At 42.6% G+C, this 26,812-nt stretch overlaps 2 protein-coding genes across 2 annotated transcripts in view; both read left to right on the top strand.

The window, feature by feature from the left end:
* The first annotated feature begins 73 nt into the window (after nt 1-73).
* On the top strand, nt 74-25,583 carry LOC137415599 (uncharacterized). The gene is made up of 5 exons (XM_068101204.2): nt 74-174; nt 6,746-6,871; nt 19,147-19,287; nt 21,877-22,017; nt 22,127-25,583. The coding sequence occupies exons 2-5, from the start codon at nt 6,829-6,831 to the stop codon at nt 23,650-23,652; spliced, it is 1,851 nt and encodes a 616-aa protein (XP_067957305.2). The 5' UTR covers nt 74-174; nt 6,746-6,828; the 3' UTR covers nt 23,653-25,583.
* The window catches only part of LOC137415597 (uncharacterized), a 29,152-nt gene continuing 27,098 nt past the window's right edge, over nt 24,759-26,812 (top strand). Inside the window, exon 1 of the mRNA XM_068101200.2 lies at nt 24,759-24,898. The gene's annotated coding sequence lies outside the window, so the exon portion shown is untranslated. The remainder of the gene's footprint in view (nt 24,899-26,812) is intronic.

Below are 26,812 nucleotides of genomic sequence, written 5' to 3'. Positions count from 1 at the left end.
TGCGATGGAACGAAGAAGATGCCGTTTTGATGACGAGAATAATTGTAATCGGGAACGACAGCAAACATCCGGTGAGATCTTCTTCCTCATTGCCAATTTACTTGGACTGGATCAGTGGATTGTGATCGTTCGAGCTCGCGCGGAAAACTTCTGAAGGAAATCGTGTGTTCGACGGTTCGTTCATTTTGGTTTCTCGATTGCTTATTTCATGATCATCGGAGTCTGGAAACGTTCATTTAACGTTGAGAAAAACTTTTGTTTGTCATTCAATTCATGGGAGGGTGGTTGTTGGTTGCATCATTTTCATTCTGGAGGCGCGGCTGTGCCGCTGATGCAGTGCCCTGTTACTCGTAAGCTGGTACACATTTTGCCAACTTTGAAAGGATGAACGGGCTGAATCAACCCACCTGGTGTTGGTTCAACCGGCTCGACAGGGGCTCGAACTCAGGACCGGAGGATTCGAAGACCGCCACATTAACTGTTGTGTTAAGCCAACACCAGGCTTCTCATGGGTAATGACGATGGGTTTAATGTAAACTAGAACAGCACTCTGTAGAGAAAGTATCCACGCTGAACAGTTTACGTTTTATGACCCATTGATGGGCTGGATCTGGATCCAGACCTGAACCAAAATTTCATCTCCTTGCTCTTGTCACCAATCCAACTCAAACCACCAAGTTTCGTCTGAATCCGTCCATAGGCATAACTTTTTGAGATATCCTGCTATATATCGTTTTTGACCCCATCTCTTAATGGTGAAGAATTTATTTTTTAAGTATTAAGGGAAGAACCCCAACTTATTTTTTAAAACAAGACCGATAGTCTAACAACGGTGTAACTGGGCTTGTTTGATACTTTAGTTGAAGAGGATAGTATGAACTGGGTGGGGATACCAGTTACCACTTATCAAATAAAATGTAAGTATTAATTTTTTTGGACTTCAGGCATGGACAGCCGGTTCGTGAATGACTTCGGTAAATAAACGGCGAATGATGAACCAATAAATTCCACATTCCTGTGCCACCTTCGGTCTAATGTCAGGAATTGACAGCATGTTCTCTATATATGTTCATTCCAAACAGCATCATTCATCATTCCAATCACAAATGACTACTATATTGTTAATATATCAAAATACTATGCACGGCTGGGAAGCCAAAAGCAAACAAACAATGTGGAAATGGTCAATGCTAAACCCTGGAACCAATAAATTCCACATTATTGTGCCACTTTTAGTCGAACGCTAGACATGGACAGCCGGTTCGTGAATGACTTGGGCAAAACGGTGAACGTCAAACCATGGTTCCAATGAATTCTACATTCCTGTGCCACCTTCAGTCAAACGTTAGACATGGACAGCCGGTTCGTGAATGACTAGGGCAAAAACGGTGAATGCTAAACCATGGTTCCAATAAATTCCACATTCCTGTGCCACCTTCAGTCGAACGTTAGACATGGACAGCCGGTTCGTGAATGACTAGGGCAAAAACGGTGAATGCTAAACCATGGTTCCAATAAATTCCACATTCCTGTGCCACTTTCAGTCGAACGTTAGACATGGACAGCAGTTTCGTGAAGGACTGTGCACAAAAAGCAGCGAATGGGAAATGATGAACCAATAAATTCCACATTCCTGTGCCACCTTCAATAGAACGTCAGACATGGACAGCCGGTTCGTGAAAGACTATGCAGAAAAAACGGTGAATGGGAAGCGATGAACCAATAAATTCCACATTCCTGTGCCACCTTCAGTCAAATGTCAGACATGAACAGCGCGTTCTCCATATTTTCATTCCAAACAGCATCATTCATCATTCCAATCACAAATTAATATTATGGTGTTAATTTATCAAAATACGAGCGAGGTACCTGTGTTATTAAGTGCTATGCACGGGTGGGAAGCCAAAAGCAAACAAACAATGTGGAAATGATGAATGTTAAACCATGGTACCAATAAATTCCACATTCCTGTGCCACCTTCAGTCAAACATCAGACATGGACAACAGTTTTGTGAAGGACTTGGGCAAAAAAAATAATTACTTGATTATTATCGATTTATTAAGTGCTTATTTATTTTCTTTCTCATCTGGGCAATATCTCAGGCACCTTTCGAGCTAGGTAGCTGATAGTTGGACGTGACAGTGACCAAGTGATTTGGCTGTAAGGGGTATTTCTACCCTGCGCTCGCAAAGCGAAAAGCAGGGTTAGGCGATCGGTTGCGTACGTGTAGCGTACGCGCTTGCTTGTCTGCATTTTTGAAATGAATGTTCTCTGCAATCATTGGTCCAATTGACACGAAGTTTGTAGCAATGGAGCGGCTTCACGTGTGGAATATTTAAAATGCTAATTATGACGTAATATGTCACGTGTTATGGGCGCCATCTTGGAAAAAAACACAAAAGCTTGCCCCTCTGTATCTCCGAAACGGCTCAATGGAAAAAAATTGAGTCAAAGAACTCTCAATTGGGACCAACATACAGTGCATTTAGAAAGTATTCAGACCCCTTCACTTTTTTCACATTTTGTTATGTTGCAGCCTTATGCTGAAATCGTTTAAATTCATTTTTTTTTCTCATCAATCTACACTCAATACCCCATAATGACAAAGAGAAAACAGGATTTTAGAAAGTTTTGCAAATTTATTAAAAAGAAAAACTGAAATATCACATTGACATAAGTATTCATACCCTTTGCTATGACACTTGAAATTTATCTCAGGTGCCTCCCATTTCTCTTGATCATCTTTGAGATGTTTCGACACCTTGATTGCAGTCCAACTGTGGTAAATTCAATTGATTGGACATGATTTGGAAAGGCACACACACCTGTCTATATAAGGTCTCACAGCTGACGATGCATATCAGAGCAAAAACCAGGCCATGAGGTCGAAGGAACTGCCTGCAGAGCTCAGAGACAGGATTGTGTCAAGGCACAGATCTGGGGAATCCTACAAAAAATAATTCTGCTGCATTGAAGGTTCCCAAGAACACAGTGGCCTCCATAATTCTTAAATGGAAGAAGTTTGGAACAACCAGGACTCTTCCTAGAGCTGGCCGCCCGGCCAAACTGAGCAATCAGGGAAGAAGGGCCTTGGTAAGAGAGGTGATCAAGAACCCGATGGTCACTGGCTGAGCTCCAGAGATCCTGTGTGGAGATGGGAGAAACTTCCAGAAGGACTACCATCACTGCAACACTCCACCGATCTGGGCTTTATGGCACAGTGGCCAGATGGAAGCCAAACAGTTCAATCTTGGTTTCATGAGACCACAGAATCTTGTTTCTCACAGTCTGAGAGTCCTTTAGGTGCTTTTTTGCAAACTCCAAGCGGGCTTTCATGTGTCTTTCACTGAGGAGAGGCTTCCGTCTGGCCACTCTGCAATAAAGCCCAGATCGGTGGAGTGTTGCAGTGATGGTTGTCCTTCTGGAAGTTTCTCCCATCTCCACACAGGATCTCTGGAGCTCAGCCAGAGGGACCATCGGGTTCTTGATCACCTCTCTTACCAAGGCCCTTCTTCCCCGATTGCTCAGTTTGGCCGGGCGGCCAGCTCTAGGAAGAGTCCTGGTTGTTCCAAACTTCTTCCATTTAAGAATTATGGAGGCCACTGTGCTCTTGGGAACCTTCAATGCAGCAGAATTATTTTTTGTAGGATTCCCCAGATCTGTGCCTTGACACAATCCTGTCTCTGAGCTCTGCAGGCAGTTCCTTCGACCTCATGGCCTGGTTTTTGCTCTGATATGCATCGTCAGCTGTGAGACCTTATATAGACAGGTGTGTGCCTTTCCCAATCATGTCCAATCAATTGAATTTACCACAGGTGGACTCCAATCAAGGTGTAGAAATATCTCAAAGATGATCAAGAGAAATGCGAGGCACCTGAGCTAAATTTCAAGTGTCATAGCAAAGGGTATGAATACTTATGTCAATGTGATATTTCAGTTTTTTCTTTTTAATAAATTTGCAAAACTTTCTAAAATCTTGTTTTCTCTTTGTCATTATCGGGTATTGAGTGTAGATTGATGAGGGAAAAAATGAATTTAAACGATTTCAGCAAAAGGCTGCAACATAACAAAATGTGAAAAAAGTGAAGGGGTCTGAATACTTTCTGAATGCACTGTATGTTAATGATGATATCATAGGTGCTTCCATTGTGACGTCATAATTTGACAAATAGAATGCTTGATTCCATGAATATGAAATTTCTTGAGCATGATCTAATAGTCCGGCAGCTAAGCTAAATATAGCATAACAATTGTGCATTTTGTGAGGAAAGCACCAAATTTGGCACACTAGTAGACTATCATATTATGAAAAGATCTGGATATTGGGCCATCTCAGATTCAGAGATTTGATTTTTGCAAGATTTGCAGATTTTGCAGATTTGCAAGCTGAGATTGCAACGCCAGGGACGGCCGACTCCTTCCTGCGAGCTGCCCACGTCACCCGCACAAGAAGAGCTCATCCAATCACTGCAGCGGCACTGCACATCCTGCAACACCGTGCGTATGAACGCCACTGTATGACATATGCTGATGATGCAGAAGACCTGCCTGAGTTCGAAGACTGATGTCACCAGAGAGGAGAAGACATTCCCAACTTTCAGTACTGGGCAACTGTGCTGGAACTAGAGATGTTGGTACTGGTCTACGTACGTTCTCTGCGGCAGGCTTCATTCACGATGTACCTTGATGCCCTGACGGAACTGGTCCCATGGTTCCATGCCTTAGACCACACACACTATGCCAGGTGGGTCCCTGTTCACCTGAGGGACATGGTTGCATTCCCAATGAAGCACCCAGATGTAGCCAGAGAATTCAGAGCTGGCAACTTCACTGTACAGAAGACGAAGAAGGTGTTCTCTTCGATCCCAATCGAATCGAAATCTTGCAAAAATCAAATCTCTGAATCTGAGATGGCCCAATATCCAGATCTTTTCATAATATGATAGTTTACTAGTGTGCTAAATTTGGTGCTTTCCTCACAAAATGCACAATTGTTATGCTAAGTTGCCCCACTATAAGGATAAATCTGTCGAGGAAAAAATGACGACGTCATCGGTCATGTGGTTCAGACACCATATTGTTTTTTTTCTTCTGAAAACCATTAAAAACCCTTTTTCTCCGAAACGGCTGAACAGATCGAGGCCAAACTTTACAAGCATGATGGCATACCCATGATGAACAAAAGGTTCTGCGACCATGATGTCATAGGTCACATGTTTTGGGAGCTATGATTTTTTTTGAAGAATATACCTTTAAAGAAAAACACTTCTGCGGAAGGGCTGAAAAGATCGAGAAGAAACTTCACAAATATTTTCCCCATGCCTTGGGGACACCACGGTGTGCTGGAATAATTGATAGGTCACACGGTTTGGCAGCTTTTAAGTTGAACGAAAATCTTAAAAACATCATATCTCTTGAACCGCTTCATTGATCGATGTGAACCTTCAAAGTAATGTAGTCGTATCAAGGGGAATAAATGTTTAAAATTTAAACATGATTGGCCATATGGTCTGGCAGCCAGTTGTTGTTTTTTTGAAGAAGAAACTCGACATTATTTTCTTTTCCAGCCTTATGACTTTTCAGTATATCTATTGATTACGTACTGTTTGAACTCAGAGGCATCCTATCAATTAATGAAATACGTCTTAATTATGTACTATTGGAATGTACCTTTCGACACTTTGGACTGCTGAGACCCATTAGACCATTGAAGAACCTTTAAGACCCCCAACCTCCTTAAGACCACCAATACCCAAAAATACCCCGAAGACCCTTAAATACCACGAAGAACCAGAGGATCCCAAGGACCCAAAAGACCCCGAGGACTCAAAAGACCCCATTGTTTCAAAAGACACTGGCTACTCGAAAGACCCCAAGGATTCCAAAGACCCCGAGGACTCCAAAGACCCTGTGCACTTAAAGACCCAAAAGACCATGAGGACCTCATTTTGGATTTATTTTTTTAAATACAATACTGAATTCAGTGTTATAAAGAGCACGTCAAGTGTCATGCGTGTCCGATGAAAGTGGGGTAGTAAAAAAGCAGGGTTGTATCAAAGTGGAAAGGCGGAGGTACCCGGTCATCACTGCCAGCAGTTATAAAGTGGCAGTTCTAGTTACCTCTGCTACCGAAGGTCGATGGAGGTTATGTTATCACCCCTTTCTATCTGTTTGTCTGTTTATCTGTTTGTGAACAAGATATCTCCAAAAGTTGTGGACGGATTCAAACAAAATTTGACAAAGTGGTAGTGCATGTGACAAGGACGAAATGATTAGATTTTGGTGAAGATCCGGATTCGGATGCGGCTATTAGAATTTTTAAAGTGATTCTTCACCATTGGGAGATATTGGGCCAAAAACGATAAATAGCAGAATATCTCAAAAAGTTATGGACGAGTTATGAAGGAACTTGAGGGATGAGTTGGTTCGGTGACAAGAACAAGCCGATTAGATTTTGGTTCAGGTCCGAATCCAGATCCGGCCTATCAGTGGGATAGAAAATATAAACTGTTCAGCCTGGTGGAGGCATGTGCTCTACTGAGTGCCGTTCTGGTTATTACTATCATTATTGTTAGTTTTGCTTGTCTCAGACTATTATGTGAATCATATCTCATTCACATAACTTTTTGAACACCCTATGTACATTCGACGAAGGTTGTAGTGATTGTGATGTTGAAGAACATGGGCCAATAACGTCAAGTAGAAGCTTTACTTTTTGTGAGTAGAATTCTGTCTCTCCAACAGATCATGCGTGAATTAGAGCGTGTCTGCCATCACAGTGCCTGAGATCAGAAACGGGCCAGGCCGCAGTCACAGGGCTGGGTATTATGAATGGTAAGGTGCTTCAAGCCTGCACCTCAGTTAAGAACGGTAAGGAATGGTATATGGTGCTACAATAAGAAATGGTCAGGTGCTTTTAAGAAATGTAAGGTGCTTCAAGCCTGCATCTCCTCGAGAATTTCCTTTTCATTTTACAAGGTTGTTATGCAATTAAATGCAATACAACTTAGACATTGGATGAGCTCATGTGGAGTATATGTATTTGCTTTATCCATACCTCATTCATTTAATATACCATTTTATTCAGCCGACAAGTGCAGTAAGATGCAAACACAATATTGACATATTACTTGATTTTGAAACCATTTGTCGTATACCTTGTAATTGCCTTCTTTCTCATGTAGATAGTTGTTAGAAATCCTCTTCCAGCTATTCCTTGTACCTTAGTCGAGCTCACCCCAGAATGCATGTGGTTGCTCTACATCGAATCCTTCTTTTGGAAGCTATTTGCTTTTAGACTGGCAATCAAAACTGGACACAATATTCTGTGAGACCGACCACACTATAATTCTTGTACAGTGTAACCAGCCTTAGTGACGTAATGGTTTGTGTTGCTTTGAGTCTGGGGGGTCGGTGGTTCAAACCCAGGCCAAGTTGTACCAAAGACTTCATAAACGGTATGTGCTGCTTCCTTGCTTGATACTCATCATTTAGAAATTACTAGTGGACCCGTTATACCAAATTTTCATTGGTCTTCACCGCCTTGCAGCATACCTGTCTGCCGGACTCGGAAAGGGGGGTTGGGGGGGTGAGGGAGTGGGAAGGTATTTTGAGTTTTCGGGGTATTTTGTGACCTCGGGGACTTTTGGGTCATCTGTGTCTTTTGGGTCCTCATGGTGTTATGGGTCTTTTGTGTCCTCAGGGATGTTTGGGTATTTTGGGTGCTTGGGGACTTTTGGGTCTTCTCGGTTTTTGGGGTCTTCGGGGACTTTTGGGTCCTTGGAGACTTTTGGGTCTTCTGGGTCTTTGGGATTTTTGGGGTCCTCAGTGACTTTTGGGTCTTTTGGGTTATCTGGATCTTTTGTGTCCTCGGGGTCTCTTGGTCCCTCAGGGTATCTTTTTTCTTTTGTGTCTTTTGGGTCCTAAGGGACTTTTGGACCATCTGGGTCTTTTGTATCCTCAGGGTCTTTTGGCTTCTTTGTAACCTTTGAGTCCTTGGAGACTTATGTGTCCTCGGGGTCTTTTGTGTTCTCTGGAACTTTTGGGTCGGTTGGGTCTTTTGGGTGTTCGGTCTCCTTGGCTACTTTTGTGTATTTTGTGTCCTCTGGGACTTTTGATTCCTTGGGATCTTTTGGTTTTTTGGGGGTCCTCGGGGTATTTTTTTTTTTGGGGGGTGTTCGGGGTCTTTTTGGTGCTTGGGGTATTTTGGGTCTTTGTGGACTTTTGGGTCATGTGGGTTTTTGGGTCATGTGGGTCGTCGAGGACTTTTGAGTGTTCATGCTCTTTTGGATGTTAGGGGACTTTTGGGTGCTCTGGGTCTTTTCGATCCTTGGGATCTTATGGGTTTTTCCGTATTTGGGTTCCTCGGGGGCTTATGGGTCTTTTTGGTCCTTGGAGACTTTTGGGTCTTTTGTGACTTTTGAGTTTCCTGCTTTTTTGGAGTCTTTGGGGTCTTTTGGGTCCTCGGGGACTTTTGAGTCCTCGGTGACTTTTGAATCCTTGGGGACTTGTGGGTTTCTTCGGTCCTCTGGGTATTTTGGGTTTTTGGGGACTTTTGAGTCATCTGTGTCTTTTGGGTCCTCTGGGACTTTTGGGTCTTCTGTCTTTTGGGTTCAATGGGTCTTTAGCATCTTCAAGGTCTTTTGGGTCTTTGGAGTCTTCTGGGTCTTTGAGGTGTTCAGGGTCTTTTGCGTCCTCAGGGTATTTTGCGTCCTCCGGGTCTTCGGGGTCGTATGGGTCTGCAGGGACTTTTGGGTCCTCTGGGTCTTTAGGGGTTTTAAGGATCTTAGGGGTTTTAAAGGATCTTTAAAAGTCAAAGTGGTTTCAGCAGTCTAAAGAGTTTAAAAGTACATTTCAATAGTAATCAATTAATTAATAAATAGACGCATGTAATAAACACAAAAAGTATGACGCACACACACACACCCACCTCATCCATTTATAGTAGATAGGTTGGTAACAAGTACACATACATTCAAAGTACACTGCCCCCATGCCAAATAATTAAATATCCTACAGCGCGGCATTGCCGGCGCGCCTCCGGCGCTTGGCAATACCGCAGTGCAGCTAATAGAGACTGTATTTGGAGAGAGAGGTGCACAATAATTGATTGATTAATTTTATAATTAAAATCAATAAAAGTTTATCACAAAATATTTTCTTAATCAATTGGCTAATAGCATAACTAAACCACTAGTGCTTCATCCGAAGATGTATCTTTTAGAAATTTAATGAAATGTCATTAATAAAAAATTAAATAATTAATTGATTCATCAATAAATAATTAATCGATTAATCAATAAATAATTAATCGATTAAATGATTAATCAATAAATCAAAAATATCCTTGATAGCCACATCACTTGGTCACTGTCATGTCCAAATATTAGCTTCCCAGCTCAAAAGGTGCCTGAGATATTGGCCAAATGAGAAAGAAAATAAATAAATGATTAATAATAATGAAAATAAACAAATAATAATAATTACATTTTTTAAAATTATTAATCAATTCGGTCACAGAACACATAAACCACCACCATTTCATCAGAATCTGTAACTGAAATTTTTTTTTTTTAGTAATTAATCGAATAATTAAATAATTAATCGATTAAGTGATTAATTGATGAATCAATAAATCAAAAATATCCTTGATAGCCACATCACTTGGTCACTCCTGTCCAAATATTAGCTTCCGAGCTCAAAAGGTGCCTGAGATATTGGCCAAATGAGAAAGAAAATAAATAAATGATTAATAATGAAAATAAATAAATAATAATCATTAAAAAATTAAATTATTAACAATTCGGTCATAGAACACATAAACCACCACCATTTCATCAGAATCTGTAACTTAAAAAAAAAAAAAATTCAGTCATTAATTGAATAATTAAATAATTAATCGATTAATTGATCAATTGATTAATTAATAAATCAAAAATAGCCTTTGCAGCCAAATCACCTGGTCATTGGCATGTCCAAATATCAGCTTCCTAACTCAAAAGGTGCCTGAGTTAATGGTCAGAAGAGAAAGGAAATTTAATTAATTAAATAAGTACTTAATTAATCGCTAATAATTAAATAACTCCTCAATTTATTGATTAATCAAAAAAAAAAAATAGCGTTTTTGACAAAGGACTTGCTCACTATTGTGCCGAAATTTCAGCTTCCTAGCTTAAAGGATGGCTGAGATATCGTCCGGACAAACAAGAAAGAAAACAAACAAGAAAGAAAGAAACCAGAGTGAAAACTGAGTACTCTCTTTCAGCGTGCGTCACTGCCGAGCCCCCTTTGGTGCCCGGCAATGACGATTTGCAATGCCTGGAGATGGCATAGGAAAGGAGCGGTGTACAACAAGAAAGAAAACAAACAAGAAAGAAAGAAACCAGAGTGAAAACTGAGTACTCTCTTTCAGCGTGCGTCACTACCGAGCCCCCTTTGGTGCCCGGCAATGACGATTTGCAATGCCTGGAGATGGCATAGGAAAGGAGCGGTGTACAACAAGAAAGAAACCAGAGTGAAAACTGAGTACTCTCTTTCAGCGTGCGTCACTGCCGAGCCCCCTTTGGTGCCCGGCAATGATGATTTGCAATGCCTGGAGATGGCATAGGAAAGGAGCGGTGTACAATAATCATTAAAAAATTGCATTATCATTCAATTCGGTCACAGAACACATAAACCACCACCATTTCATCAGAATCTGTAACTGGGGAAAAAAAAAAAATTGTCATTAATCAAATAATTAAATAATTAATCGATTAATTGATTAATTAATAATTGATTCATCAATAAATGAAAACTATCCTTGATAGCCACATCACTTGGTCACTGTCATGTCCAAATATTAGCTTCCCAGCTCAAAATGTGCCTGAGATATTGGCCAAATAAGAAAGAAAATAAATAAATAATTAATAATGAAAATAAATAAATAATAATCATAAAAAAATTAAATTATTAAGCAATTCGGTCAGAGAACAAATAAACCACCACCATTTCATCAGAATCTGTAACTTTAAAAAAAAAATTTTTTTGTCATTAATCAAATAATTAAATAATTAATAAGTAAATAATAATCATAAAAAAATTAAATTATTAATCAATTCGGTCACAGAACACATAAACCACCACCATTTCATCAGAATCTGGAACTGAATTTTTTTATTTTTGTTTTAGTAATTAATCGAATAATTAAATAATTAATCGATTAATTGATTAATTGATTCATCAATAAATCAAAAATATCCTTGATAGCCACATCACTTGGTCACTCATGTCCAAATATTAGCTTCTGAGCTCAAAAGGTGCCTGAGATATTGGCCAAATGAGAAAGAAAATAAATAAATGATTAATAATGAAAATAAATAAATAATAATCATTAAAAAATTAAATTATTAATCAATTCGGTCAGAGAACACACAAACCACCACCATTTCATCAGAATCTGTAACTTCAAAAAAAAAAATTTTTTGGTCATTAATCGAATAATTAAATAATTAATCGATTAATTGATTAATTGATTAGTTAATAAATCAAAAATAGTCTTTGCAGCCAAATCACCTGGTCATTGGCATGTCCAAATATCAGCTTCCTAACTCAAAAGGTGCCTGAGTTAATGGTCAGAAGAGAAAGGAAATTTGATTAATTAAATAAGTACTTAATTAATCGCTAATAATTAAATAACTCCTCAATTTATTGATTAATCAAAAAACAAAAAATAGCGTTTTTGACAAAGGACGTGCTCACTATTGTGCCGAAATTTCAGCTTCCTAGCTCATAGGATGGCTGAGATATCGCCCGGACAAACAAACAAACAAGAAAGAAAGCAATAAAACAACCAGAGTGAAAACTGAGTACTCTCTTTCAGCATGCGTCACTGCCGAGCTCCCTTCGGTGCCCAGCAATGACGATTTGCAATGCCTGGAGATGGCATAGGAAAGGAGCGGTGTCCAACAAGAAAGAAAGAAAGAAAACAAACAACCAGAGTGAAAACTGAGTACTCCCTTTCAGCGTGCGTCACTGCCGAGCCCCCTTCAGTGCCCAGCAATGACGATTTGCAATGCCTGGAGATGGCATAGGAAAGGTGCGGTGTACAATAACCAACCTGTTGTAAGAATCAAGGTCTACAACATTGTCCCAATCGTAGGTTTAATTCAGTTTCGATCTCTGGCAACACCTGTAAGAAATCGTCAAGCTTTGTATCAGAATTCCGTAATCATAGAAGTAACAATGAATTAGCAATTAGTGCAAGCAAGCCTGGAACATCCAGGAATACGCACCATTCGAGTATACACTATCACACAGAATAATTGTCACAGGAATGTGTCGGAGGGATGTTCGTCCGAGTTCTTATCGGAGCCTCTCAGTGGTCGGAGACAGCATAACACATGGGTTCAACTTAGACACAATTTCATTACATTCTCCCCGCTGTTAAAACTACACTTCCACTACGGCAGAAACAAGCTGGCAGCACATAGCAGCAGAGTAATATCAGTGAGCAACAATTGCCAGTCCATGTCAGTCAGTCCCAACCATAGCGGTCGGGGTGGCGAATCTCTCTCCCGGCGCGGGTCCGGTAACTACCGGGTACTACATCCCCAAGACCGGAGTCCCCCGCGTCAGAGTAGCCGCCTAAATCGGGTGACGGCGGTGGCGCCACAGGTCCAGCCGGATCGGGTGCACGTAGCGGTGAGGAAGCCGGCAGATGCTCCATAGGTGGATCAACGGGATCGTAAGCTGGTTCGTCAACTTCCCCGCATGGGGCCAGGTGGCGTACTGAGACCGTCGACTCCTGTCCATTGGGCAACAACACACGGGCGTGCTCGGGGTTAGCTTGGAGAACCCGCACCTTGTCTACCAGCGGGTCATCATATTTACTCATGCGAACTGCACGTTTGAGAAAAGCCGGTCCCGGCTCAGCAAGCCAACCCGGTAAAGGTCGGGTACTGCCCGAACGCCTCGGATAACAAAACATCTGGTCATGGGGAGTTTGATTTGTAGCAGTACACAATAAAGTCCTGATCGAGCTTAATGCCCCGGGTAGTGACCAAGCCCACCTGTCTAGCCCTAGGCCGCGGGACTTAAGACTCAGAGTAACGGCCCTCCATATTATGCCATTAAAGCGTTCTACCTGTCCATTTGTCTGAGGCCTATACGGAGTAGTATAGCTAGAAGCGACATTATGCTGGAGCAGGAAGTTCCTCACATCCTGGGACACGAACACCGCACCTCGATCGGTGTGCACATAGGCCGGATTCCCAAACATAGAAAACAAGTTCTGCAGGCACCGGATAACCGTAGCAGCAGACATATCTCCGCACGGGAAAGCAAAAGGGAATCTAGAGAACTCATCAACGATCGTGAGTAGATAACGAGAATTACTCGAAGCCGGTGACGCCGGCAGTGGTCCTTTGAAATCCATCGCCAATCTCTCCCACGCCCTAGTGGCTTGGACCAGCGTGCCCATAGGAGGCTTGTAGAAGCGAGGTTTGAGTTCAGCGCATACGGAACAAGTGCGACAGAGCTGACGAATATCCTCAACGGAATAGGGCAAGTTACGACTGCGCACATAATGAGTGAAACGCGTCACGCTGGGATGGCACAAGGTGTCATGAAGAATGCGCAGATCCTCAAAAGAGGTGAGGCTCGCACACATCGCCGGCCGCGTTAAAGCATCGGCAACAAGGTTATCCCGCCCTGGGCGATATTTGATTGTGTAGCAAAAATCGGCGAGCTCGATCCGCCAGCGAGTGATTTTCTCATTCTTAATGCGTTGAGCATGCTGCGTGTCATACATAAATGCAACGCTCTGTTGATCTGTGATAATGTGGAAACACCGTCCGAGCAAATAGGGACGCCAACGCTTGATCGACTCGACGATGGCATACGCCTCCTTTTCGATAGACGAATGTCTCCGTTCCGCAGAGGAGAGAGTCCTTGAAAAGAAGGCCACAGGGCGCCCCCCTCCCCACCCCCCTGAGAGAGCGTCGCAGCTATCACATGATCCGACACATCGCTTTCCAAAACAAAGTATTAATTTTTGTCAATCGTCGACACAGTGGCGCCAGCGATGTCGGACTTCAGGCCATGAAAAGCGGCCTTGGCAGCGTGACTCACGGGGAACGCATCGCAATCCACAAGTGGGCGGAGCTTCGCGGAAAAATTTTGAACCCACTTGGAATAATGAGCAAACAGCCCGAGAGTACGCTTCAATGAAGCACGATCGCAGGGCGGGGCCATGTCGAGCAAGGGTCGCAGACGCTCCTTATCCGGAGCGACACAGCCATGGGTCACGGTGTACCCCAGGAGATCTATCGTGCGAACAGAATAGCGACATATAGCCTCATTCATAGTCAAGCGATACCTGTGCGCGACCTCGAGGAAGCGCTTCAGATTAGCATCATGATGTTCTTTGTCGTACCCGCAAACCGTGAGATTACCCAGATAGACAAAGACATCGGTTAAATTCTCCTTAGCGATGAGGTCGTCCATAGCCCTTTGAAAGCACGAAAACCCCATTCGTGACCCCGAAAGGTAGCCGGGTGAACTGGTACAACCTCTGGCCTGATTCAAACGCAGTGTAGATGCGATCCGCCGTGGAGATGGGAATCTGATGATACCCACTAAATAGATCGAGAGTGCTATAGACCGAGTACTGTGCCACCTGTCGAACCAGGGAGTCCATTCCCGGGAGAGGGTAGGCGTCCAATTGGGTAAACCGATTAATCGTCTGCGAATAGTCGATTACCATGCGTTTGCGATGTGATTCGGTTCGTACCACCAGAACTTGGGCCCGCCAAGGCGACCGACTAGGTTCTATGATACCTTCCTTTAGTAGCTGCGCAGTCTCTTCCGCAATGAATTGCGTGTCAGCCCGTGAGTAGCGTCGCGATTTAACCGCAACAGGTGTAAAGTCTGTGGTCATATTGGGAAACAGCGACAGTGGCTCAATTTCCATCCCTGCAAGAGCACACACAGCAAGAGTATCAGTCCTACCAAATTCCATTTCCAAGCGCCTATGTCGTTGGAGAAAATCATGTCCTAGCAAAACTTCTGCACATAATGCTGGTAAGACCATTAAATGCACATCCGGAAACATTCGACCCTTAATTACAAGCTTCAGTCGACATTCCCCCTTTGTGCTAAGCCATAGTCGACATTCCCTTGGTATCTCTCCCAGGTTACTCCCTCCTCCGGTATGATAGACCTGAGCCTCGTCCTGGAGGTGGGGTTGCTATCTTTATAAAAAAACTCTCTTCCTCACTCGCCCTGCACTGCCCTCTCTCCACCTCACCCCCAGGGAATACCTTTGGCTATGGCTTCCCCTTCCCTCCAACCTTTTGTTCATATGTGTGCTGTACCGTCCACCAAACAGTGATGACTCCTTCTACATCTCGCTGTCTGATAATATGGACCAACTTCTATCTACCCATCCCAACTCTCTCTTCCTCATATGTGGTGATTTCAATTGTCACCATGCCAGTTGGCTGGGTGTGGGTACCTCTCTCACCAGCCATGGCTCTTCAGCAAAGGACTTCTGCGACTCACTGGGACTGACACAATCTGTCAATTTCCCGACCTGGATCTCAGTCAATGGAGCATCTTCTCTTCTGGATTTGGTTATGACTAACTTCCCTGAAAATGTCTGCTGCTCTTCTTCTGCTCCAATCGGCTCATCTGATCATGTGCTTGTTAAAGTGGACATCTCTCTGACCATTCTCAGAGAGCCACCTCAGCGCCGACGAGTCTGGCATTTCACTCAGGCCAACTGGCACGGTCTTCAAGCAGCCATCAATCATCTGGACTGGTCTCCCATCTCTACCGCCTCTGACATCAACTCATCCTGGGAATTCTTCCAAAGTAAATTGCTCTCTCTCATGCACAGATTTATCCCATCTCATCTTCAGTTGTCATACCCTTCCTCCCGTCCATGGTACACGGAATCTTGTGGTGAGGCTGTTGTCCAGAAACAACTTGCTTTCGTCTCCTGGAAAGCAAAACCAATGGAAGGAAATCTCATTTCCTTTCACAAAGCCCGAAACAAGTGTGTGTCCACCCTCAGGAGAGCCAGGAAACAATATCTCTCCGTTCTCAAGATCGAACTCTCTTATCTGTCTTCCTCTTCCAAATCCTGGTGGCGTCTGGTCAAATCTGTTTCTGGTGTTTGTTCCCCCTCCATCCCCTCCTTCAACTCAAACGGCTACACGGCTGACTCTGCACCTGAAAAAGCTGAATGCCTCAACTCTGTGTTTGCCTCTAAATCTTGTGTCCCAAACCCATCCCTTTCTGTACCCACTGTACCCAGTCGTACCCAGCTGCTCCTGGACTCTGTGTCCTTTCCTCCTGACAAGGTGGAAAAGTTTCTGTCAGCCCTCGACTCTGATTCTGCAACTGGACCTGATGGCATCAGCCCACTGGTCCTCTCTCTGTTCTCTTCACCCTCTCTTTTGCTCAAGGTCATCTGCCATCTGCTTGGAAATCAGCCAACATCACCGCTTTGCACAAAAAAGGTGCAAAAACAGATCCTAGCAACTACAGACCAATCAGCCTTCTCCCAATTATCAGCAAAGTCATGGAATCCATCATTGCTTCAGATATGAAATCTTTCCTCTTCTCCAATGGCTTGATCTCTGATCATCAATTTGGTTTCAGACCTGGTCACTCTACTCTGGACATGCTGCTTCTGCTTTCTCAACAATGGATGGAGGTCCTCAATGCCAAACAGGAAATTAGAGCTGTCTCCCTTGACATATCACGTGCCTTCGATACGTTCTGGCACCCCGCCCTGCTCACCAAACGCTCCTCCTTTGGTATCCATGGAAATCTCCACGCATGGCTGGCGGACTTCCTCTCTAGTCGTATTCAACATGTGGCCCTGAATAGTTTTCTCTCATCTCCTCTTCCTGTTCAGGCTGGAGTTCCCCAAGGCAGTGTTCTGGGCCCTGTGCTTTTTCTGGTCTTCATCAATGATCTCTCTGACTCTCTTGAAAATCCTCTCTATCTCTTTGCTGATGACTCTACTCTCTGTCGCTCCATTCCTCATCCCTCAGATTGGCAGTCTGCAGCCTCCTCACTCTCTGCAGACCTGGACAAAATCACAGACTGGGCAAACAAGTGGAACATGTCTTTCAATCCTGACAAATCTCACACTCTTACGATGTCTCTCTGAAAAGACCGACTGGACAACCCTCCCATCCACTTTCTCAATAATTCTCTCCAAGAAGTTCTGTCACTCAAGCTTTTGGGTCTCACTATCTGCCATGATCTTTCCTGGGAAAACCACATTTCAAATCTGGCCTCCAAAGCCAGTCGCCGACTGGGCATCCTCCGTCGTGCGAAGTCCTTCCTTGGCACACCTGAGCTCCTCACCACATACAAGGCTTTCATCCACAGCTCAATGGAATACTGCTCTCCCCTCTGGGCTGGTGCTCCTGCCTCACACCTAGTTCGTCTTCACGCTGTTGAAACCAAAGCGTTCAGAATCATTGGAATCTCCCGCGATGAAGCTAACTCCAAGGGCCTTTCACTCACTCACCGCAGGCAGGTTGGTGGTTTTTCTGTCTTCTACCGACTCTTCTCTGGCCTTGCCCCCCCAGCTATCTCTGGGCTCTGTCCCCCAAATATTCCTACAGGTCGCACAAGATCTGCCTGCAACCCTCTTATGGTTAAACTGCCAAAATCAAGACTCTCTGCTCACCTTCACTCCTTCATTCCTCTTTTTTCCCGCCTCTGGAACAAACTCCCTCACTCTCTTCAATCCCACTCCTCCCTCCAGGTCTTTAAAACAGCTGTTCACCACCATCTCTTATCTTCCCCCATCCAAAACCTTGAACTTTTCTACCCCCGCTAATTTCACCCCAAATCCACTTTTTTGAAATACCAACTTCTGTCCTGGAAGTCCTTGGTGTCCTTGTGTTTTATACTTCTCCCACCCTTCCCCCCACCCCCCCACCCCGTTCCCACACCTCCTCCCCCCAAGCCCTCTCCCTCCCACACATTCCTGATGTCCCTGCTCTCAAATGTTGTGTTTATGTGCTTCCCCTTCTCTCCCCATCTTGTCTACCGCTCGCCTTTTTATATACTTTGTTTGTATGTTTGATTTGTTTGTGTGATAAATGTTAGCTCTTTCACGAGACTCGATAATTATGTATACAAAAAAAAAGAAAAATAGAAAAAAAAAAAAATCTGAATGAATCAAATTGGCACCCCTTCAAATTGGCATCAAACTTAGTACAGGCATGTATAATGATGTAAAGATTATGTGATTAGATTTTGGGGTTAAAGGTCTCAGGTCAAATCTGTAATAGGTCCATAACTTGAGAAGGGCTGAAGTGATCTAATTCAAACTTGGTACAGGTATGTATAATGATGTAAAGATTAACTGATTAAAATTTAGGGCAAAGAGGTCAAAGGTCAAAGTCTTATTGGTCTATAACTTGAGAACGGCTGAAGTGATCGAATTAAAACTTGGTACACATATGTATAATGATGTAGAGATCCAATGATTCAATTTTGGGGTCGAGCCGTCAAAGATCAGAGGTCATGTCAGGTAAAAATGTGATAACTTGTGAACAGCTGAAGGGATTTAAATTAAACCTTGGTACAGGTATGTATAATGATGTAAAGATGAACTGATTACATTTTGGGGGCAAGGGGTCAAAGGTCAGAGGTTGTGTCAGGTAAAAATGTGATAACTTGAGAACAGCTGAATGGATTTAAAGCAAACTTGGTGCAAGTATTATAATACACAACAACAACAACAACATGCATTTTAAAGGCCATTTTCCCTGCTAGAGTGGGGGTTAGCCAAGCGGGGGTGCAACTATTATAATGATGTAATAATTTGGCTGGAGGCATATCAGTCGACGTCGTGACGTCGAAGAATGTCGTTCTAGTTGATTATTATTCTGTTTATAGATGCCTGTATTCTTGCCACATATTTTGCTTTGAGCTGTGTCAAATTAGCAGTATCTGCATATGGTGCAATTGTTGGTGGAGGTTATAGCATAGACCTGATGCGCCAAATGTCATTTGCCGATGTAATAATTACAGTACAGTTAACTAATAATGTTTCGGGACTGAATACATATCCCATTGACCTGATTTGTATGAAACAGCATTCTAAACTTCCTGTCTCACTAATTTCTGTGCAGGTGATATATATGCTGTAAAAGTGGAATGCCTACAAGACGACAAAGATTCCTCTGCTTCAAAAGCTTTGAGATTTCCTTCTGTAAAGGAAGATATAGATGATAATCATACGATAAACAGCAGTGTTGCTTGTTCAACAAATGGTGAGCAGAAACATGTTGTGGATGTTAAAGTTCCTTCGGTATTCTTAATTAAGATTGAGCCTTTATGAGCCTATATGCAGTTTGCCAAATATTCTGCTTGGAACTCGCTGTGTAATGAGCACTATTTGTATTGTGACTATTGGCACTATTTGAAACCGTTTCATCAGATCTGGATTAGATCAGATCTGGATTAGATCAGATCTTGAAACCGTTTCATCAGATCTGACCCAACTGGGGATCCTCCGTTGTGCAAAGTCCTTCCTTGACACACCTGAGCTTCTATCCACATGTATTAAGGCTTTCATCCGTAGCTAGATGGAGCAATGCTCTCCCCCCTGGGCTGGCTCCCCTGCCTCGCATCTTGCTCAGCCTGATGCCGTTGAAACCAAGGCTTTCAATATCATTGGAATCTCTCGCGATGAAGCTGAGTTTATGGCCCGATCACTTTACCATCACCGACAGGTTGCTGGTCTGTCTGTCTTCTTCCTCATTTCTGGTCTGGCACCCTCTGCCTTCTTTGTGCTCTGCCCCCACCCTCTCAAGTTTCTGCTGGATGCACGTGGTCCACCAGCAACTAACTGCCTAAATCCAGAACCACTGCTCACCTCTACTCATTTATTCCTCTCTTTTCCCACATGTGGAACCGCCTCCCACACTCGATCCAATCCTTCCCTCTGTATCTTCAAGAAAGCTGTTCACCATCTCAGGTCCCCATCCATCCCCCATCCAAAGCCATGATATTTTCTGCCCTTGTTAAACCATCTTCACCCCTTTCAAAATTTTGCTTATGTATCCATGTCCACCCCTTGCATTCTCCTTTACCCCTCATTGTTACCTGCATCCCGTTGTTTGTCTGTCTCCGTCTATCTTCTCCCTCTGACCTGCTATTCCCCTGTCTCCTCCTGTTCCCTTTATGTTGTGTCCTAACTCTTCCATGAGAAAAAAGCTTGTATGGTTAAAAAAAAACACTTTTCAATGTTCTACCCTTTGCAATTTGTCTTTTTGTCATTTAAAGCATCTGGGTAAGCCTCAGATCAGTGGTATAGGCGGGTAAGCCGTGTTCCAGCCGGCCCAAGAAAAGGGGGAAGAGTGTCAAGGTGACTAACAGGAGGATGTTGGGGGGCTGCATTCTCACCCATCAAACGCACCTTCGGGCCTATATCGAGTGAGAGGGAAGGAGCTAGGTCGGTCATGGCTAGAGGTGGGGTCAGACATTATAAAAGCGCACGCTACGTGGGGGAAGGAGGAGATGCCCGTACTCATCATGGAGAGAAGTTGCATCATGAGTCTGCGAAGCTGCCACACTGAACCACACCCCCACCCAGCCAGCCACACCTCTCCTCCTCCTCACTCATACCGGGCTATATGCGAAGCGTGCGATTACTGCAAGGACACGACTGGCTTGCCTTCTGTATAGGTTCCTGCTGGTTACCCTGGCTGTGCCCTGTGGAACCTTCTGCATAGGGTATTCCTGTCTTGTCACTTTGTTATCTCTCCTGGAATGACTGAATCAAACAAATGGAAGACCAATTACTGCATTGGAATCATCTGAAGGAACCCAAATAAGTAAAGAGCAAAGATGGAGTCATCAGGAGGACCATGGATCGGATTCGTGTTTCAGCCGCTACTCCACTACACTCAACCAAGACTTTTAAGGTTACCGATCATCTGTTGGTTTTGTGGGCATGATAGTCGGTAGTGACCGAGGGGCTGCTGTTGTTGTTTCACTATTAATGGTGATTGATTCTTGTATTCCCATCCCCGTGCACCGATCATCATTAAATCAACCTAGTATCTGGGTGAATTTGGGTGTCGTGCCAGCTATTGCGTTTTGGCACATCAGTTGGAGACTGGCTAGGTACAGGTGACCAGTGCCTATAACAGGACCGTGTTGTGCGCCCCACCGGCTAGGCTTGGCCATTAATCAGGGATCAGGTGCACAGCATAGAATTAGCGCAGCGAGTCGGCTGGGTCGGTGGTCCAATTAGCAGGGTATTGTCACAATAGACACGTGATCTTGCTCAAGGCCATTGAATTAGTCTTTGATGAGGCCCGTCAGGATTCGCTCCAGGACACTGGGGCGACAAGACGGCTACCACAATACCATGCACCTCTTGCTCACCATCCCCAGGTCAAAGCCTGGTATTGGCTTCACGGTTAGGGTGGCTGGTTTGGGATCCTGGGGTCCTATGTTTGAATCTCGTTTGGACGTTGAATTAACAACATATAGGGTTGACTTAGCTTGTCATCCTTCCAAGGTCCGCAAAATGAGTACCAGTGTACTAGTAATAGGGAGGGCACTACGTCAGCAGCAAACCGCGCCCCCAGGAAAAGATTATAAACCAACAGCCAAAATGTCTGCACACGATAGCTACTCGCTCCCCAGGTCCAAGCTTGCCCACCTGCATTCATTGATCCCCCTTATTCTACCAATGGTGGAATCATCTCTTTTTGTTGTTGTTGTTGTTGTTGTTGTTGTTGTTGTAATTTACTTTCTAGACTAAATACATATACTGTACTGTACATTTCTATTTCACAATATTGTAAACTTCCGGGCCCTGCAGATGATTGACGATGAGTTGTGTGCAGGTGATATCTGTCTTGTAAAAGTGGAAAACACACAAGACGATGATGATTCTTCAGCCCTAGAATCTTTGCAGTGTGTTTCTGTTAAGGAAGATCCAGATGATGATCATACTACAAATTGCATTTTTCCCTATTCTGCCACTGGTGAGCAGAAAGGAACAAAACATTTAATCTATCTTTTTCAGGATAAATGTTTTTTTTTTTAACTGTGTTAAATATTTTGTTGGTTACTTCATGTTCTTTGTTTTTACAGAGCAATCGGGAAGTAATTTTGAACATGTATTGGCCCCGCACTGTTTCGCAGTGCACAAGATTGGTGTTTTGAAGCAACAATCACATGATCAAGATGCATTGCTTTTACAATACCAATCCAGCTCCCATCAACACAATGCAAATGTTGAGATAAAACCTTCAAAATGCAAAAACGTTCTCAAAAGGCATAAATGTAATGTTTGTAGTAAGGCTTTTCCTTCACCAAGCAGTATGAAAAAACACATGATGATGCATACAGGAGAGCGCCCGCACAAGTGCACTGTTTGTGGTAAAGCTTTCTCTCTGACACATAATTTGAAATTGCATATGAGTGTTCACACAGGAGAGCGTCCATACAAATGCTCTGTTTGCGGTAAAGATTTCTCTCGAAAACGTAATTTGAAATTTCATATGAGGGTCCATACAGGAGAGCGTCCATACAAGTGCTCTGTCTGTGGTAAAGCTTTCTCTATGAAAGCTAGTTCGAAATTGCATATGAGGGTCCATACAGGAGAGCGTCCATTCAAGTGCTCTGTCTGTAGTAAAACATTCTCTCAAAAGGGGAGTCTGAATTTGCATAGGAGGATTCATACAGGAGAGCGCCCATTCAAGTGCTTGGACTGTGGGAAGGGTTTTCTTAAGAGGTATATGTTAGAATCACATAAATTTACACACACGAGAGAGTACCCATACACTTGTTTTGACTGTGGGAAGGGTTTTCTTTATAAAAATTCCTTAGATGTACATAAAGGTACCCATATGGGAGAGTGGCCATACAAGTGCTTTGATTGTGGGAAGGGGTTTCTTCATAAATGTACCTTGGATGGACATAAATTAACTCATACGGATGAGTGTCCATTCAAGTGCTCTGACTGTGGGAAGGGTTTTCTTTATAAACATCCTTTAGATCTACATAAATTAACCCATACGGGAGAACGCCCATGCAAGTGCTCTGTTTGTGGTAAAGCTTTCTCTCGAAAAGATCATTTGAAATTGCATATGAGGGTCCACACTGGAGAGAGTCCTTTCAAGTGCTCTATTTGTGATAAAAATCTTAGGTCTAAACAAACCTTGAAAACACACATGATGACCCATACTGGAGAGCGCCCGTACAAGTGCTCTGTTTGTGATAAGAATCTCAGGTATAAACACTCCTTGAAAACACACATGATGTCGCATACTGGAGAGTGCCCGTACAAGTGCTCTGTTTGTGATAAGAATCTCAGGTATAAAAAGACCTTGAAAATTCACATGATGACCCACACGGGAGAACGCCCATACAAGTGCTCTGGTTGTGATAAAAGTTTCTCTCGAAACAGTAATTTGAAAATGCATATGAGGGCCCACACAGGAGAGCGTCCGTACAAGTGTCCTGTCTGTGGTAAAGGTTTGTGTGAAAATAAAAGTCTGAAATTGCATATGAATATCCACACAGGAGAGTACCCATACAAGTGTGGTGTCTGTGGGAAAGGATTGTCTGAAAAGAAAAGTTTGAAATTGCATATGAAGATCCATACAGCAGAGTAGACATAAAAGTCCTCCATTTGTGAAAAAGCTTGAACAGCTTGAACATCCATCAGAGCACCAGCACCATAGAGCACTTATAAAACTGATTTGTCTGTAGGAAAGGTTTCTCATCTCGGTTACTTGAAATTGCACATCTGGGCCCACATAGTGAAGAGCGTCCTTACAAGTTATCGTACTGTGTTTTGTGGGTTGGTCACAGCAGGACACATGAACAAAAAATATTTTAAAATGTAACACAGAATTTCCCTGAAAGTGTTCTTTTTTGTGTTTGTTTTTCTTTTTGAAGTCTCACCAATCTTTGAGTATTGGTTCTGCTGCATTCCTATAATTGTATTTATTTTGTACCTATATTGTTATTGTCATGTTTATCTAGTACTTTATTGAGCCACCCTTTCTAAAAAATATACAGTTGCAATGCAGTTTAAATTGGAGATCTGTGAGCATGCCTCTCTTCTCCATTTCCCATTACTCGTTCAGCTGGCTATCTTGTGTTGTGGCTGCTGTTTTGTTTCCATAATTGCAAAATTCCTTTTCCAAAATACCATGGGATTTCTTCTTTCAGAATAGGCTTCTCTCGTTGGTTGATATCTCCATATGTGGGTTTTAGAAGGTGGGAGGAAGTTCTCCCAGAACTCAAAATGTCCACCTCTTTTTTCGGTACAGGATCATTATTTATGAACCAGATTGTGAAACTTCATTCTCATAGCTTCATTCCGAGCGCTCTTTTTACAATCCTCACTGAACCTCCGACAGCCTCCACTTGCAGCTCATTTGTAGTGATATTCCCCGGAATGATTTTTTAAGTACTCAGTAAGGGTTTTCCTGGTCATCCATGTTGCTCCGACTATCACTGGTACAATTTCAGCTTTCTTCAATTTCCAAGACCTCGACCTCATTTTTCAGGTCCTTGTATTTGAGAATTTTCTTGGTTTCTGAAGCATTTAGTCCAAAGTCATTGGGAACCGAAACCTCAATCAACAATGCCGTCTTTTCCTTTTTGCGTTTGAGCACTATGTCCAGAAGCAATGCTTTGTTTGCAATGTCCACACTTGATGGGATCATCTTGTCATGCGTGAGCAGTTCATGTTCATTTTCAAGGATCGGATTTGTTTTTTGCTTCCATGATTGTTCTGGAACCGGAATGTTGAAATGTTTTGCAGATGTGCCAGTGGATTACTCTACAGATGCTGTCATGTCTTTCTGTGTACAACTATTCCGACATGAGTTTTTTACATCCTGAAAAGAGGTGACTGGTACTTTTTGTTTTTTCCCCACAAATAAGACGGTGGGCCAAAATCTCAGAGAGGCTTTAAAATACTTTTCGATGCAAAACTTTTAATGCAAACTGGAAATAGGTTATTTTATTCATAATTCAAATACTGTACGTAGATTCCAAAAATCCAATGTGTCCCGCTTATTGAGTTGCACATTATTTTTCCATGACGTCATCAAATTTGCATATGGCCCATCAATATGTGGAATCAATATTGGGTGTCTAATGCCAAATTTCGACATGGGAGGCATCAACTTTACATAATTCAAGTACGAGGAAATACAAGAATTCATTGCTCTAATTGATTGCGATGCACATTAATTAGTTATGACATCAAATTTGAATATAAAAAAATTATCTGCCAAAGTCAATCTTAAACATTTTGGAGTGAGGAATGCATTTTGGAGTGACGACCAAGGGAATGCAATTTTTTTTTTTAAAATAAATGCAGGATACAAAAGTGGAATGTTCCTGGTAATTACAATGCATATTAATTATTTGTGACATAATCAGATTTGCATTAAAAAAAAAATTGTTTTTATTTTGAATTTTTGTCATAATGCAATATTTCTACATGAACAGCAAATTTGTCATAATACAATATTTGTACATGAACAGCAAATTTGTCATAATACAATATTTGTACATGAACAGCAAATTTGTCATAATACAATATTTCTACATGAATGAATGAATGAAAAATGAATGATCGTTTTAAGGCCATTTTCCCCGCTAAAGCGGAGGTTAGCCTTGCGGGCCCCATGAAAATCATGGTTCCCTGTTTGAGGCAATGTTTTTATGGCCGGATGCCCTTCCTGACGCCAACCCTTGGTCGCCTCTTACGATGCGCAAGGATACGGTGTACCTATTCTAAACCGGGGGTACACACCGGGATCATTAATCCCAGCAAGCTGGTACTCAATTTGCCGACCTTGGAAGGATGACAGGCTGAGTCAACCCCCCTGGCGTTAATTCAGCGATCGACCGGGATTCGAACTCGGGATCCTCGGATCCTAAGCCGGCACCCTAACCGCTAAGCCAACACCAGGGATTCTACATGAACAGCAAATTTGTCATAATACAATATTTGTACATGAACAGCAAATTTGTCATAATGCAATATTTCTACATGAACAGCAAATTTGTCATAATACAATATTTCTACATGAACAGCAAATTTGTCATAATACAATATTTGTACATGAACAGCAAATTTGTCATAATACAATATTTCTACATGAACAGCAAATTTGTCATAATACAATATTTGTACATGAACAGCAAATTTGTCATAATACAATATTTCTACATGAACAGCAAATTTGTCATAATACAATATTTGTACATGAACAGCAAATTTGTCATAATACAATATTTCTACATGAAATTGAACAGTTATGGCAGCAAATACACAGACATAGCATGCAATTGGAAAATGGGAAATACAAAGATACCATGCTGCGATTCAAATGTGATACATACTAATTAGTGGTGATGCATACTAATCATAATAAACCTGGTGTTGGCTTAGCGGTTAGGGTGCTGGCTTGGGATCCTAGGATCCTGGGTTCGAATCTTAGTCGATCGCTGAATTAACGCCAGGGGGGTTGACTCAGCCCGTCATCCTTCCGAGGTCAGCAAATTGAGTACCAGTTCACTGGTAATTCCCTGTGTGTCACAAGAGGCATATACATAAATACCTAGCATCGTAATATTATCATGCAAATTCACTATATTGCCTTGTTCTAATTTGAACGCAACATTAGATATCTGTGTCCAACCTCCAAACTAGATTTGCAAATTCATGGAGGTAATCCTCCATTGTCAGGTGGCATATCCTGATAATCCATATATATTGATTCATAATTATTATTGTAACCTCATATT

The sequence above is a fragment of the Myxine glutinosa genome, chromosome 6 (genome assembly GCF_964187855.1).
Source record: "Myxine glutinosa chromosome 6, kmMyxGlut1.1, whole genome shotgun sequence".
Lineage (NCBI taxonomy): Eukaryota > Metazoa > Chordata > Myxini > Myxiniformes > Myxinidae > Myxine > Myxine glutinosa.
This window is presented reverse-complemented; position numbering and strand designations above follow the sequence as displayed.